This window comes from Diceros bicornis, chromosome 4 (genome assembly GCF_020826845.1).
Source record: "Diceros bicornis minor isolate mBicDic1 chromosome 4, mDicBic1.mat.cur, whole genome shotgun sequence".
NCBI classification, from domain to species: Eukaryota; Metazoa; Chordata; class Mammalia; order Perissodactyla; family Rhinocerotidae; genus Diceros; species Diceros bicornis.
This window is the reverse complement of record NC_080743.1, coordinates 22,372,352-22,387,558: the sequence shown is the minus strand read 5'-3', so window position 1 is coordinate 22,387,558 and position 15,207 is coordinate 22,372,352. Positions and strand designations below refer to the sequence as shown.

Below are 15,207 nucleotides of genomic sequence, written 5' to 3'. Positions count from 1 at the left end.
CTCTCAATATTAGGAAATACGTGAAAGGTTTTTATCAAGTTAGGAGGTAGGAGAAGGAAAAAATAAAATTAAAGGAAAATGGGCAGTTTGAAATATATAACAAGCATTAGAAAACTGCAAAATGACTGTAATATCAACGAAGGAGAAAGTTTCAAAGAGAAAAATGCTACATAGAGAAAATAAGGCTCATTAGGTCATGCCACTTTTTAATGGTAGGACTAGTATTTTAACCTTGATGTGTTTAATTTCAAAGCTTGTACTATTTTTACTGCAGTAATGAATGAATATTTGTAAAATGGAATAACACCATATCAGCAGAGTTCTCAGTAACAATTAATGAACAGATGAATGAATGAATATGTATTAACCATATCCCAAATGAACATTTATTCTTCCACAGTTGATTATTAAAGTAAGTAAAAAAGATGACATAAGGCATTATATGCAGAAGCAAAGAAGTGGTTTCCTATGTCTTATTTGATGTATTTAATAAGTAACATTTAAAGAACTCAGAACACTTTAAAAATTGATCAGTTTTTGCTTTCACACTTTGTTTTACAGACCATTTAACTCTATTAGTGATCTCCTGGTATGCTGCATTTCGTATAAGGCAAATTTATTACTGAATATACTAGAAGGATCTCGTCAAAGCAATTTAACATATTACACAGATCCTTGGTATAAGTCTTTTAAAAGAACATAAAATGGTCAGTGCTTTAATTTTTCAAGACAAGTCTTTTGAAAAAACCTGTAGCTGTTGGTCTCCAAACCCTAAATTGAATTCCTCAATGATAGTAAAAGTAAATTTAGGTAAAAGTTACCCACAAAACTACTAGTTATGGTCCCTGTAAAAACCAGATATAGTGCTGTAACCGTAAGTCATAGACTTCCTGCTGCCATTTCTGGCCAGATTAAAGAGGACACTTGAGTTTCAACACTCACTCCTGCTGATTAGGGTGAGGGGATTCATGTTGCTTTAAAATCATCATCACTTGGGACCTGGGGACTGAAAAAGAGCCCTGGAGTGAGAATCTTAATAAGACTTGTGAGAACAGATGTGTCTATTACCATGCCTAATATCTTGGCACTTATTTTCCAAGGGTCCACCTGGTCCAGCAGGTATCCCAGGTCCATCAGGAAAGAGAGGTCCACGGGTAAGTAGATGGGTTTCGTTTCCCACATGCTGTTAGAATTAGTAACTTTCCAGTGGGTTTTTCCTAGTATTATATAGTATCTACTTCCTTTGGAAACCTGCCTGGAGCTTCAGACTTAGCCCTACCTTTGCCAATTCAAGAGAAGGTTTGGAACATGTGCAACATGTTTCTTTGAGTGTAAACACCCAGCCAAAGCATTCACTGTGGACATGCGCAAGAGAGATTATCAAATTTGTAGATTAGTGGCTGTTCTGGTGCTACTTGTAACATTATTCTTAGTTATAAAGTGATCTCATCTGTAGTTGATAGTCCAAGGTGGGGTTCATTTGCTTTGGGAAATGAAGAGGAGTGGGCTGCCTCAAAAGAGTGCATTCCTGGATTACATAGTGGAAAATACTGGAGCTCTTGACCAGAAAAATAATTGTCCTGAGGAAAAAAACTGCCTTAAGTTTTTTTTAAGTATCAGCAGTAGTTTCTCACATTACACAGGTCCAACAAAAGATTTATTGCTGTGTTAGAATTCGTTTCTTTCAAACCTAAAAAGTAAATGTGGACTTTTACTAAGAGAAATTCTTCAAAGAACTAGAAAAAAAATTGTGATTGTGCATTATAAAGACAAATGCAAATACCATATATAACCCACTTTCTTTGTATCCTGATTTTTATTTATCATACAAAAAATATAATGAAAAATCATCCTAAAATATTGTCCATATTCACATCAAACTCTTGTCCATATGAGGCCTAAGGTGAATACTCACGGAGCTCTAGCTGTTGTTTAGCATGTCTTTTGCTTCTCTATACTTGATGACCTATTACTTTCCTCCCAGAGTCTCTTTTAAACCTTAGCTACTCTCCTCTAGCCTGCAAACCTGTCTGTCAGGAGACTCTGGATCCTACTTTTCTGAGGGTTTGAGCCCATCTTTGCACTAATTCCATTCTCTCTACTAAGGCTCTTCTTCTCCCACAGCATGACCTCCACATTCTGAATCTCCATCTGTTCTCATCATACAGCAGTTTCTTTCCCTAAATTCCATCTTTTTTTTCCTTTATTTGTCCAGTTCTTCCTTTAAAGAAGGAACAGTATTCCTCTTCTCAAAGCTAATTATTACATTGGTCTTCCTAATTTTATCTCCAGTCAATTATTTAACTTAAAACTTGTACTTGCATTTTTTCTCTCCCTGGATTTTATCTCATTTGGCAAAACCCAACAAATTATCCTTTTTTAAGAAATCCCAAACTTTCACTGATATTAATTTTTCCTAAAGTTATTGTCCTGTCTCACACTTGCACTACTGAGCTTTATATAATGGCTTTACATTGCTCTTAATCTATATCAGCAACTCATTTGTTTACCCCCATAAATTTTTTCCATCTACTTTATTAAAATTTATTTTGTGAAGGTTACAAATGACATATATCATGAAATCTTTTTCCTTAGTTTTAACCTTGACAGATAAATCTTTAATATTTGCATTTCTGACACCCCTCTCCTTTCTGAATTATTAAATAATTCTGAGTTATTAAATTTCTCTTCTATTAACTCAGAATTAAAAAGACAGATAAATAAATATTAACTATATGTTATGTGTTAAGATAGAGGTATGGCTGAAGAGCACAGAGGTGGGTACCAAAACCCAGATGAGTATAGGAGGCCTGGAAACCTGGAAGGCTTTCTGGAGGTGAATCTTTGTTCCTCTACTTGCTAGTTGTGTAAGCTTAAGTTTCCTTATTTGTAAGTGGGAGTAAAAATAACCACCTTGTAGGATTGTTATAAGGATTAGTAATAAGAAATATAAAGCATTAATACAGTTACTGGCACATAAAAGGTACTTATTAAGTAGAAGCAATTATTGAATTCAGATTGGATTCTTCATCAGTCAAGTGAGATCAAATGACAAATATTCATTGAGTGGCTAATATGTGCTAAGTATTACACTGGTAAAATAAAAAAGTTTCTTTTCAAAGAATTTATCATCCTGGAACTAAACAGCACGTCATAGGTAGTTAAAATAGCAATAAAACATTTAAATGACAGATTAGAACAGTATAGGAAATGTCTCAAGGCAATGTATAATTAATTACAAATGAATTTTACATGCAGCAATTTCTATAGAAGTTAGTAGAAAAGAGAAGTCACTTCATGCAGGTGTAGCCAAGATTTTAAAATGAGGTGGGCTCTCAGTTGACACTTGAAGAATGATTTGGGTGGGTGTAGGGGGCCAAGGTTAAATGAAGTAAGTCTTTAAGGCATACATAATAGCGTAAGCAAAAACTCAAGTGCAGAAAGGGTTAACACATGTTGAGAGGAGAGTAACAGACAATTGGACTTTGCTATTTTTAGGCTTCTTACTCTGCATAGCTTTTAGGAGTAGCACTAAGCAATATGGCTGGAGATAGGGGTGGTAAATAAGGAAGGTAAACACCTCAAGGCAGTGTTTTGAAGCAAAAGGAAACCACAGTTCTGCTCTATAATTAGGGTAGCTCTCTTTTTCAAGACTGAAACATTCACGATCTCATAAAAGATAGAGAATTTTGTTAAAAAAAAAGTAACATTTATTTTGATGAAATTATATTATGTAATACTTAATTGAATAATATAATAAACACTGTGTTATTTGTATCTAGATATGTTAAGCATGCTCTGACTTTTTTACTATTTGCAGGGAATACCAGGGCCACATGGAAATCCTGGGTTACCTGGATTACCAGGTCCAAAGGTGAGTGACTGCTAGTGCGTATTGCATGATTTTCCGGACATATTGAGGCGGTCCTTAACTTTTAAAGCCAACTTTGGGACATTGAGGATCTATCTTATCCCCAGAACATGATTCTTCAACAGGATTGTCTTAGCCTGAAAGCCCACCTCTGAAAGCCCACCACACTTGGATTTATATACTTAGAGGTAAAGTCAGGTACAGGCCTGCTTTGGTATTCCGAAGTCTTTATTTTTGAAATATGATGGCAATATATGGAAATCTCTGAAATATATAGATTATGATTTGAGTAATTTACCTTAAATCAAGGCCATTTTAATGTGTAAATAAATACTGAGGAAGTAAAATATCATTTATTGCCCTACTCCACACTTCCCTAATATTTTAACTTGAAAAAAGACCTGTGAGGATAATGTTTATAGGATAATCAAATTTTTATGAAATCAACCAACCTAAAACCCTACACATATGAACATACATAGTTGTATAATAGTAGTGTGATAGATAGTAATATGAGCATAGAAAAAAGAAGAAGGAATACATACCAGGCTGGTTACCTTGAGAGGAGGTATGGGAATGGAGCGATAACTAAATTATATATATTATGAGATTAGGTAAGCATTGGGGACTTGGTTGCCAGTGATTTCATGAATCTTTTAGGTTCGTTAATAACTCCTTTGCTTATTAATGATCACACTCAGAAGTAAACATGGAACTATACAGGATAGGGGTTAAGAACACAGGTTTTGGGGTCTGATTTGGGTTCAAGTCTTAGCTCGATCTGTATGACTGAAAACAAATTACTTGCTTAGCCTCTTTAAGCTTCACTTTCCTCTTCTCTGAAATGGGGAAAATCATAGTACATCCTCATAGGGCTGGAGGGAAGGCTAAGTAAATTAACATGAGTAAAGCACTTAACATGGTGCTAACGTGTTGTAAGTGGTAGCATTATTATTAATAAGTAATAATGATAGCATATAACTAGGATAATTTAAATCTAAATTTCCTAAAGTGTCTCATCATGGCCAACAGTTTTTTGAGTTCAATAAAAATGCCTCAGAGAGAAAAAAAGACTCTTTTAACTCAAGTCTGGATTTGTAACAGTGAGAGAAAAGACAGATGACTTCAAAAGAAATTAGAAGTTTGTTTTTTAATTTGTGATTCCCTAGCTCTTCAACCTTTATTTGGGGACTGTAAGGATATTTAGACTAGTAAAAGGCTAAAGTAGCTGTAAAGGCCCAGCTCATATTTCTCCACAGGACTGAAGTTCCAGGGGGCTTACAGTCCTGCTAACAGCTTCATCTCCACAACGAGGCGGGGTCCGGGGGAGGATTTCCACATGGCTGTATTCTCCTCTCCCTTTCCTTACCTCAGCCAGTAGTATACAATTAGGTACTCAAACAACTAAATAAACCAATAAAAAATATGGAGAATAGGGTTAAGGGAGATGAAGATAGAGATAGTGGAAAGCCTTTCATTGAATTGACTTCTTAAAATGTATATACATATTCAGGAGAAAATATTTGAGAAAATGAAGAACTTTGTACAAATAAAAATTATCATTGTCCCAAGATTAAAAACAGTGTATTTCTCAGTGTTGACTAATATGAATATGTGTCTTTGGTAAAATGATCTAGGAGAGATGAAAATTTGAATCTCAAAATTTCTTTTTAATGTTATATTTAGTAGTATGGATGTAATTTTGACTATTTATAACTATTCATCAATGAAATATTTTTATGAACCCTTATATGAGGAATTAAAGAAAACCCCTACTTTTAATTTGCAAGCAACTGGGCCGGCCCCGTGGCTTAGCGGTGCACGCACTCTGCTGCTGGCGGCCCGTGTTCGGATCATGGGCGCGCACCAACGCACCGTTTCTCTGGCCATGCTGAGGCCGCGTTCCACATACAGCAACTAGAAGGATGTGCAGCTATGATGTACAACTATCTACTGGGGCTTTGGGGGAAAAAAATAAATAAATAAAATTAAAAAAAATAATAATAATTTGCAAGCAACTTGGAGACTTAATCTTATAAGCCTGAATACTAGTCTTTAATTCATATTTAATTTAATAATTAAATAACTGTGTCCGAAATAGCCAAAACTGATCATGATTTATTTTATCTGTACACATTTGTAGAGGACATTAGATTTGTGTTAAAAATCACCACTGTGTCTTAAATGCATCAAATAAAGCTGGTCTTGTGTGGTTTTGTGAAAACAATCTTCCTAGATATTTAACATGCATTTCAGAGTAATCAGAATTAAAAGAACATTCAAGCTTTATATTTTATAGTCCTCATAATATTTATTCAAAACACTGTAAAAAAATACAGATCACATGCTCTTGACAATAAATTTTGACATGTAATCAGGATTTATTTTCCTTTCAGGGAATAAAGATTCCTTTTAACTTAAGGGATTTTAGAGTATAAAGATAATTCCAACTATTTTTCTTTCTCAGTTATTGTTTAGGAAGAATAACATAGGTAGGATTATTGGCCTCTAAGAAAATTGTATAAAAAGTCATCTTGTCACTTGCACAAGAAATCATCTGTCCATTTCAAAAGGGGGTTATCTGAATGCATGGAAAGAACAAACTAAGGCAATTGCAAGTTTAGAAAGGTTTAACTGAAATGGGAAATGCAACGTATTATGGAACCTTTATACAGACATACTTGGATTAATGTGCTTTATAAAAATTGTTAGAACTAAAATGTACCTTATATAAGTTAAATGATATGGAGCACATAAAGCAGCTGGTAGAATGCTTGTACATAGTTGATGCTTAAAGAATGTTATTTTCCTTTTCTTGGAGGAACTACTTATGAGGAGACTAGGCCAATTAGAAATGCAACTTTTACTGAAAATACAACATTTATTATCTGTTAAATAAAACAAAAACAGTCTTGTGGCTCTTATGAATGAAAATACCTTAAGCTAGTATAGAAATATGTTCTATTTATAAGACTATTTTAAAGTTTATAATAATAAAGCCTATTTTGCTAAAATATTCTAGATTTATGCAAGAACTAATCCATTTTATTTTCTGTTATACTTTTACAATCAAATTAGTATTTATCATAAAGAACAAAAAGTGTGAGCTGATCTTGGTAGTTCTCAACTCTGTTCAGGTGAAATGAGTTCTCACTAATGTGTTTGTCTTCCTTAATAGGTTCTTAGTAATCTTAGTGCAGGGGCCAGATCTTATTCATCCTTGCATTTGTGCCTAGGTCAGTGCCCAGCATGTGTTGGGCACTCAGTAAATGTTAAACTGAACCAATAAGCTGACTTAATGTTAGTAACAAGGCACTGGTATCATAAGGGAAAGAGAACTAACATTTATTAAGCATCTAATATCTGACAATTATTTTATGTATGACATCTCATTCAGTTTCCTTTCAATTAAGAGTACTATTCAGAGTAGGCTTTACTACCTTCTGCTTTGCACAGATGAAAACTACTCAGAGAGCTAAGTACTTAACCAAGGTAACACAATCTGTAACTGGTAGAGTTTGATTCAGAATTGGATCTGTCTCACTCTTTCTGTTACCCCAGATTGTCTCTCCCAACATAGTGAGGAATTCATTTATAAAACACCCCCTTAAGCAGAAAGAGTGGAGGTGGGGTAACCTAATGGAATTTAAAGACTTCCTGAATTCATTTACTAATAGTAACAAAATATGTCTATTCCAAGGTTCTAGCTTATCCTGTGGATACTGATAATAACATATAAAGATAAACTCCGTGGGGCCGGCCCCGGTGGCCTGGTGGTTAAGTTTGGTGCTTTCCGCTTCGGTAGCCCAGGCCCGATTCCTGGGTGCAGACCTACACCACTCATCTGTTAGTGGCCATGCTGTGGTGGCAGCTCACATACAAAAAGAGGAAGATTGGCAGCAGATGTTAGCTCAGGGCAAATCTTCTTCAGCCAACAAAAAGAAAAATAAAAAGATAAACTCCATGAAGAGCGAAACTAATCTTTAGTCTCTGAGAACTGTGTTGTTAAATAATAGAAAAATAAAGTGCCATCCAAATTTTTAGTGGATATATAGCAATTGTTTTCAGCAGTGTAAGACTAATGTGATTTAAAATAGAGAAAGATTACTGAGCTCATTAGCTGAAATCAAGAGATTAATGGTAGAAATAATCTCTTTCTACAAAAATCACAAGCAAGTAAATTTCATTCCCTATTTGCCAGAGAGAATGGCTTTTTTCTTGTCACCAAATGCCATCTGGGTCCACATTTTATCATATTTATCTATTTAATGAACTTTATTTGCAGGGTAATGAATATTTTTATTACTATTAATTAAATAATAATTAATTACACAGTAGATCTTTAAACATGAATAATGAATGCAGAGTCTATATCTTCAGCCTACCATATACTTATAATTTTAGTCCAGGCAATCTATTTGTGGTCAAGATAGTTCTTTTCCCAAAAACACTTCTTAAAGGAAACAAAACCTTCCGACAAACATTCATAGCTTATATTACTTTAGTCAAGGTCAATAGTTCCTTCAAATTTAATCCAGTTAAACGAAAACATCTAATTTTAATAAGCTACAATAACAATGCCCCATTAGTAATTTTTATTTATTTATTTTTTTATGCAGAAGATTAGCCCTGAGCTAATATCTGTTGCCAATCCTCCTCTTTTTACTGAAGAAGAGTGGCCCTGGGCTAACATCTGTACCCATCTTCCTCTACTTTATATGTGGGACACCTGCCATAGCATGGCTTGATAAGTGGTGCATAGGTCCGTGCCCAGGATCTGAACTTGTGAATTTCAGGCTGCCGAAGCAGAGCACACAAACTTAATCACGACCCACCGGGCCGGCCCCCACTTTTTTTATTTCTTGTAGATTTTTTTTTTATGAGGAAGACTGGCTCTGAGCTAACATCTGTGTCCATCTTCCTCTATTTTGTATGTGGGATGCTGCTACAGCGTGGCTTGATAAGTGGTGCGTGTCTGCCCATTAGTAATATTAAATGAAATGTTATTACTAATATTAAATATTGAATCCTGAACAGTAATATCCTACTGCTGTGTTCTATTCCTGGTTTTGACTCTATGCTCCCATGTCTGCATTATGTATTTCTCTAAACTAGAAGTCCCATTTTCCTTGCATGTGAATTAGAATATATATTGAGTATAGATGCTGACCCAATCTAAGACTCTTTTACTGAGTCAGATTGCTATGAAAATTTTTCAATCCAACATTCTGAAAGTGTAACTATGATAAAATGCTGAAGACTGAGGTGCTCCTATTATTCTAGACAACAAAGGGACCTTCTTGTAAAGGACCAGACAAAATATGATCTTTTCCTTTGATTCCATGCTTGTGATTTCACAGTTAAAATATGACTTAAATATATTAAAAATGCTTCCTTCTAGCTATCAAAGACTATTAGGGTTATGTCAAAAGGATTCAGGAGCCAATTTGAAAAGGCTTCCACTAAGTAAAGGTTGATGTAATTTGAGCATCATTAAGGGTAATAACTGCAGTAGATCAGATATCGCTAAATCCATGAGTTAAAATGATGCTAAAAAAAAAAAAAAACCAAACAGACAAACCCTCAGTGGTTACCTCTCTAGGATGCTAGGGAATTAACTCTGTGTGATCGTCAAATCCTCTGACACCAACTGGTTATTCAATAATTCAATTCAATTCTGACACTAACTATCCTGAGTTAGTGTCAGACTCCATTGATTTAAGAGCTCCGTCCCACAAGACTGCCCCACACTTGAGATGCCAGCCATGAATGTGTTGCCTAGGCTACTCACACTTCTGCCTGGCAGACTACAAGTTCTGAGGTTTCCACTTGTAGGACCACCCCCTGCCCAGGTTTGATATATTGCTAGAATGGCTCACAGAACTCAGGAAAATGCTTTACTTAGGTTTACTGGTTTATTGTAAAGGCTACAATTTAGGAATAGCTAAATGGAACAGATTCATAGGGCAAGATATGGAGGGTGGGGCCTTTGAGTTTCCACACCCTCTCTAGGTGTGCCACCTTCCCAGCACATCAATGTCTTCACCAACCTGGAGCGCTTGAAATTTCTTTGTTCAGGAGTTTTTATAACCCAATCTCTAGCACTCCCCTCCTCTCCCTGGAGGTGGGGGAGGGAAGGAGGCTAAGTCCCTACCCTTTAATCACTTGTTTGCCTTTCTAGTGACTAGCCCCCATCCTGAAGCTATCTAGGGGCCCCACCCTGAGTCACCTCATTAGCATAAACTCAGATGTGGTCAAAAGGGGCTTGTTAGGAATAAAAAAAGACACTCCTATGACTCAGGAAATTCCAAAGGTTTTAGGAGCTCTGTGCCAGGATCCAGGGACAAAGACTAAATATATTTTTTATTATACCACAATGTCACTATTTTGAAAACTGGTAAATAGCAGAAAAATAGAGAAAGAATAAAAATTTTCTTATGAAATTCCTTGCTTTTCTTATAGAATTGAACCTCAGGACAACCAAATAATTGATGAAGAGATGTTTCTCTTTATAGAAAAAGCTAGTAATTGAAGAAAGAATGCTAGAATTAAAAATCACCATTTTTTGCAATCCTGATGAAGAAAAGGTTGAAACACAACAACAAAAACAACTCAGTAAGTCCAAAAGCCTTGAGGCAGAAGGCTACTTGACAGTCTTTGAGGAATAACTGAATGGGATAAGTGGTAGGAGATAGATCAGAGAGATAGCAGGAGCCAGATTATGTAGGACCTTGTAGGTAAGGATTTTGGTTGCATTTTACTCCATGTTGGATATTCACTGGTGAGTTCTAAGGAGATAAATGACATCATCCAATTTATGTTGTAGGAAGATAGTTCTGGCTGTCATGTGAAGAATAAATTGGAATAGGAAAAGGATGAAAATAGGAATACCAGTCAGAAGTCTACTTCACTGGTCTACCCAAGCCCATGACATTGGTGATGATGGCATAGGCTAGAGTGTTAACAGTGGAGGTGGTGTGAAGTGGTCAAAATCTAGATATATTTTGAGGTACAGTCAACGTGTTTACTGGTGTGAAATACATACACATACATACTGGTGTGAAATACATACACATGGTTTACATACATGGTGTGAAAGAGAAGAGTCAGAGATAATCTAAGGCTTAATCAGTTGAACGGCTAGTATTGTGGGAACTACCGTCTACTGGAATGAGGAGGAACATGATTTCAGGTTTTTGTTTGTTTTGTTTTGTTTTTACCTGGAAGGAAATCAAAAGTTCATTTCTATTAGTGTTTTCAAAGAACCAACTTTTATTTTTTTATTTTTTTCTATAGACTATTTAATATTTTATTGATTTTAGCTTTATTACAATATAAGCATTTAGAGCTATGAATTTCCCTCTAACGACTGATTTAACTGCATCCTATAAAAGTTATGTTGCCTTTTCATTATCATTCAGGTTGAAATATATGTTTTCTTTTTTGACACATGGGTTATATAAGTATGTTGTTTTGTTTAATATCCATCTACTGGAAGCTTTTTTAGTCATCTTATTGTTATTGGTTTCTAATTTATTTCCATTGTAGTTAGAGAGCACACAATGGAAGAGTTCAATCTTTTAAAATTTATTGAGGCATTTTATGCCCCAGCATGTGATCTAGCTTGATGAATATCCCATGTGTACTTCGAAACACTGTGTATTTTGCAATTGTTGAGTGTAGTGTTCTATAAATGTCAATTAGATTAAGGTGGTTGGTGGTGGTGGTCAAATTTTCTCTATCTTTACTAGGTTTTTTTGTCTAGTTGTTCCATTAATTACTGAGAGAGGTGTTTTAAAATAGCCAACTATGATTTTGGATTTATTTATTTCTCTGTTTAGTGTTTAGGGAGTGTTTAGTTAGTCAGTGTTTGCTTTATGTATTTTCATGCTTTGTGTTCTGCATGCATGTTTAAGGATTGTTGTGTCTTCCTGACGAACTGACCCTTTTATCATTATCAAATGTCTCTCTTTATCCCAGTAACACTCCTCTTCTTGAAGTCTAGTTTGTCTGATGGTGACAGAGCCACACCAGCTTTTTTATGCTTATTGTTTGTCTTGTATATATTTGTCTTTTCCTTTACCTATCTATATTTAAAGTGCATCTCTTATAATCAATGAATAGTTGGATCTTACCTGTTTATTCAATCTGATAATCTTTGATTTTTAATTGGAGCCTTAAGTCCATTTACATTTGTGTAATTATTGGTATGATTGGGTCTTGGCCTTCCACATTGTCATTTCTTTTCCATTTATCCCATCTGTTATTTGTTACTTTATTTTTCCTTCTTTTGGGTTAATCAAATATTCTTTAGTATTCCATTAATTTCTCTATTGGCATTTCAGCTATATCTCTGATTGATTAACTGATTTCACAGGTTGCTCTAGGGATTACAATATGCATCCTTAACTTACTCTAGTTTACTTAGAGTTAATATGGTAGCACTTCATGTAATATATAAGACTCTTGTAACATTATGATTCCATTTACCCATTACCTCCATCCTTTGTGTTTTCTTGTCATTTATTTTACATCTGTATCACTATAAACCCCACAGTAAATGTAACAAATTTTTTATTAAAGAATCAGCCTTTTAAAGAAATTAAGAGAAGAAACAAACAAGGGAGTCATTCATATTTCCTCATTCCTTTTCATTTCCAGGCCTCTTCCTTCCTATAGATCTGAGTTTCTATCTGGTGTCACTTTCTTTTAGCTATAAGAAGTTCTTTCAGTATTTCTTGGAGTGTAGTTCTGCTGGTGATAGAGTCTCTTGGTTTTTGTTTATCTGAAATTTATTTTGTCTACATATTTTGGAGGATATTTTTATAGAGTATAAAAATTTTGGTTGAGAGTGTTTTTTCCAGCACTTTAGAGATTCTCGTTGTTCTCATCTTTTGGGCTTTCATTGTTTCTGATGAGAAGTTAGCCATCATTCAGATTGTTATTCCCCTCAATATAATGTGTCATTTTTCACAGGCTGCTTTTGAGATTTTTCTCTTTGTCTAGATTTTAGCAGTTTGACTATGATGTATGTAAGGGTGGTTTCACTAGATATTTCTTGTTTGGGGTTCACTTAATGTCTTGGATCTGTAAATGTTGTTTTTAACAAATTGGGGACATTTTTGGCCATTATTTCTTCTGATAATCTTTCTGTCCCATTCTTTCTCTCTTCCCCTTTTGGACTCCATTTACATGTATGTTAGACTACTTAATATTGTCCCACAGGTCACTAGAGCTCTGTTCCTTTTTGCTATGTTCTTTTCTCATTTCTTCAGATTAGATAACTTCTATGGATCTGTCTTTAAGTTCACCAACCTTTACTTCTGCCTTCTCCAATATACTGTTAATCTCATCCAGTAAATTTTTCATTTCAGATACTGTTTTATCAGTTCTAGAATTCTAGTTGGTTCTTTTTATATAGTTTTCATTTGTCTGCTGATATTTATGTCTGTTCACTCACAAGATTATTATCACCTTTTCCTTTAAGTCCTTGAACACATTTATAACAGTTAAAATCCTTAACTGCTAATTCCAATATGTGGATCCTCTTGAGGTCTGTTTGTATTGACCACTTTTTTCTTTAACTCAGGTCAGATTTTCCTTTTCTTTGTATGTCTAGAAAAATTTGATTATATACTGGATATGATGGATGATATGTGGAAGAACTTTAGATTCTATTTGTTTTCTTTGAAATCCTTTGATGACTGTTGATTTTTGTTCTGTAGGCAGTTAAATAACTCACTCATCACCTTACACTTGTACAGGTTTGGTAACTTTTTTAAACTACAGATTTGGTTCAATTTTTCTTATAGAATTCATGAGTCCATTAGTCCAAGGATATAGTATTTGCTTCTAAAGTATAGCTCTTCCTGAATTTCAATGGAAAGGTGTTTACCAAGGTATTTACCAAGCTCCTCTAAAATGATGTGGCTCAAACCCCAAACTATTTCCCCTGTGGTGGCCAGCAGCTGAAATTTGTGTCCAATTCTTTCAGCCTTCCAGTTGTTGCTTTCTGCTGGGCTCTTCAGAATCTATCTCATGAATGCACATGTCAAGATCAATCATGAATTGAAGAGAGGCTATACCCAGGTTTGGGGGGAAGCTGTCTTCTTTCTTTCTTTCTAGGATTTCTCCCTCAGTTTCCAGTCATTCTGGTAGCCCTACACTCTGTCCTCTGACACCATTAGCCAAAAGGTCTATGGATTTCTGGTTGAACTCCATGTAGACTGAGGAGTGTCCTTAGGAGAAAAGCTGTATAAATGTGTACTACACCAAGTGTAGGTCTCTTCTTTCAACAGTTGAATCCCCTCAATTGTGTCCTGTTTTTGATTATTCTCCTTGCTTTCAAACAGTTGTTTCATGTATCTTGTCCTGACTTTATAATTGTTATCTGCAGCAGAATTTGTCATATACATGCTACTCTGCCACTATCTGAACCAGAACTCCCAAGAGTTCCTTTCTGGACATACTCAATTTGAGATGACTATTTGATATCCAAGGAGAGATATAAAAAGGATATATGGATATGGAGTTCAGGGGAGATGTCATAGCTAAAAATATACATTTCAGAGTCATCAGTGTATATATGAAATTTAAAGCTATAGAACTGATGAGATCACCTAGGGATGAATGTATACAGAGAAGTGTCCAAGGACTGAGTCTTGGGTACTCCAGAGTTTAATATACTAGGAAAAAGAGGAACTAGCAAAGGAGACTGAGAAAGAATGATCAATGAGGTAGGATACTGGTAGGGACAAAAGCTTGAGTGGAGTAGGTCCAAGAGAGAACAGAAGGAGAGCAAGTCTTCTAGTTAACATAGACAACTTTCTAGGAGTTTTGCTTTAAAAGGGAATAGTGTAATGGGGCAGAGAAGGGAGATGTGGGCTTAAGGAAAGTTGTTTTTTAACATGGGAGAAATTACAGTGTGTTTAGTTGGTGATGGCAATTATCCTGGAGAGAAGTAAAAATTAAAATAATGCTGGGGGCCGGCCCCGTGGCTTAGCGGTTAAGTGCGCACGCTCCGCTGCTGGCGGCCTGGGTTCGGATCCCGGGCGCGCAACGACGCACCGTTTCTCCAGCCATGCTGAGGCGGCGTCCCACATACAGCAACTAGAAGGATGTGCAACTATGATGTACAACTATCTACTGGGGCTTTGGGGGAAAAAAAAAATAAATAATAAAAAAAATAAAAAAAATAATGCAGGGAAGGCAGTGCATCAATGATGTTCTGGTGAGAATGGGGTGTCTGGTTATGAAAGCAGACTATTTTGAAACAGATTTAGATGAGGTAGTGAATTTGGTTGTGAGAGCTTGTGAAAGTTCAAAGCAAGATCATC

The 15,207-nt window shown here is 35.4% G+C and overlaps 1 protein-coding gene and 1 long non-coding RNA gene across 2 annotated transcripts in view; one reads left to right on the top strand and one right to left on the bottom strand.

Moving 5' to 3' along the window:
- The window catches only part of COL24A1 (collagen type XXIV alpha 1 chain), a 343,739-nt gene that overhangs the window by 33,839 nt on the left and 294,693 nt on the right, over nt 1-15,207 (top strand). The window contains exons 5-6 of the mRNA XM_058538420.1: nt 1,101-1,154; nt 3,821-3,874. Of these exons, the coding sequence (XP_058394403.1) occupies nt 1,101-1,154; nt 3,821-3,874 (108 nt within the window). The remainder of the gene's footprint in view (nt 1-1,100; nt 1,155-3,820; nt 3,875-15,207) is intronic.
- The window catches only part of LOC131404120 (uncharacterized), a 48,614-nt gene that overhangs the window by 27,414 nt on the left and 5,993 nt on the right, over nt 1-15,207 (bottom strand). The gene's annotated exons all lie outside the window — the stretch shown is intronic.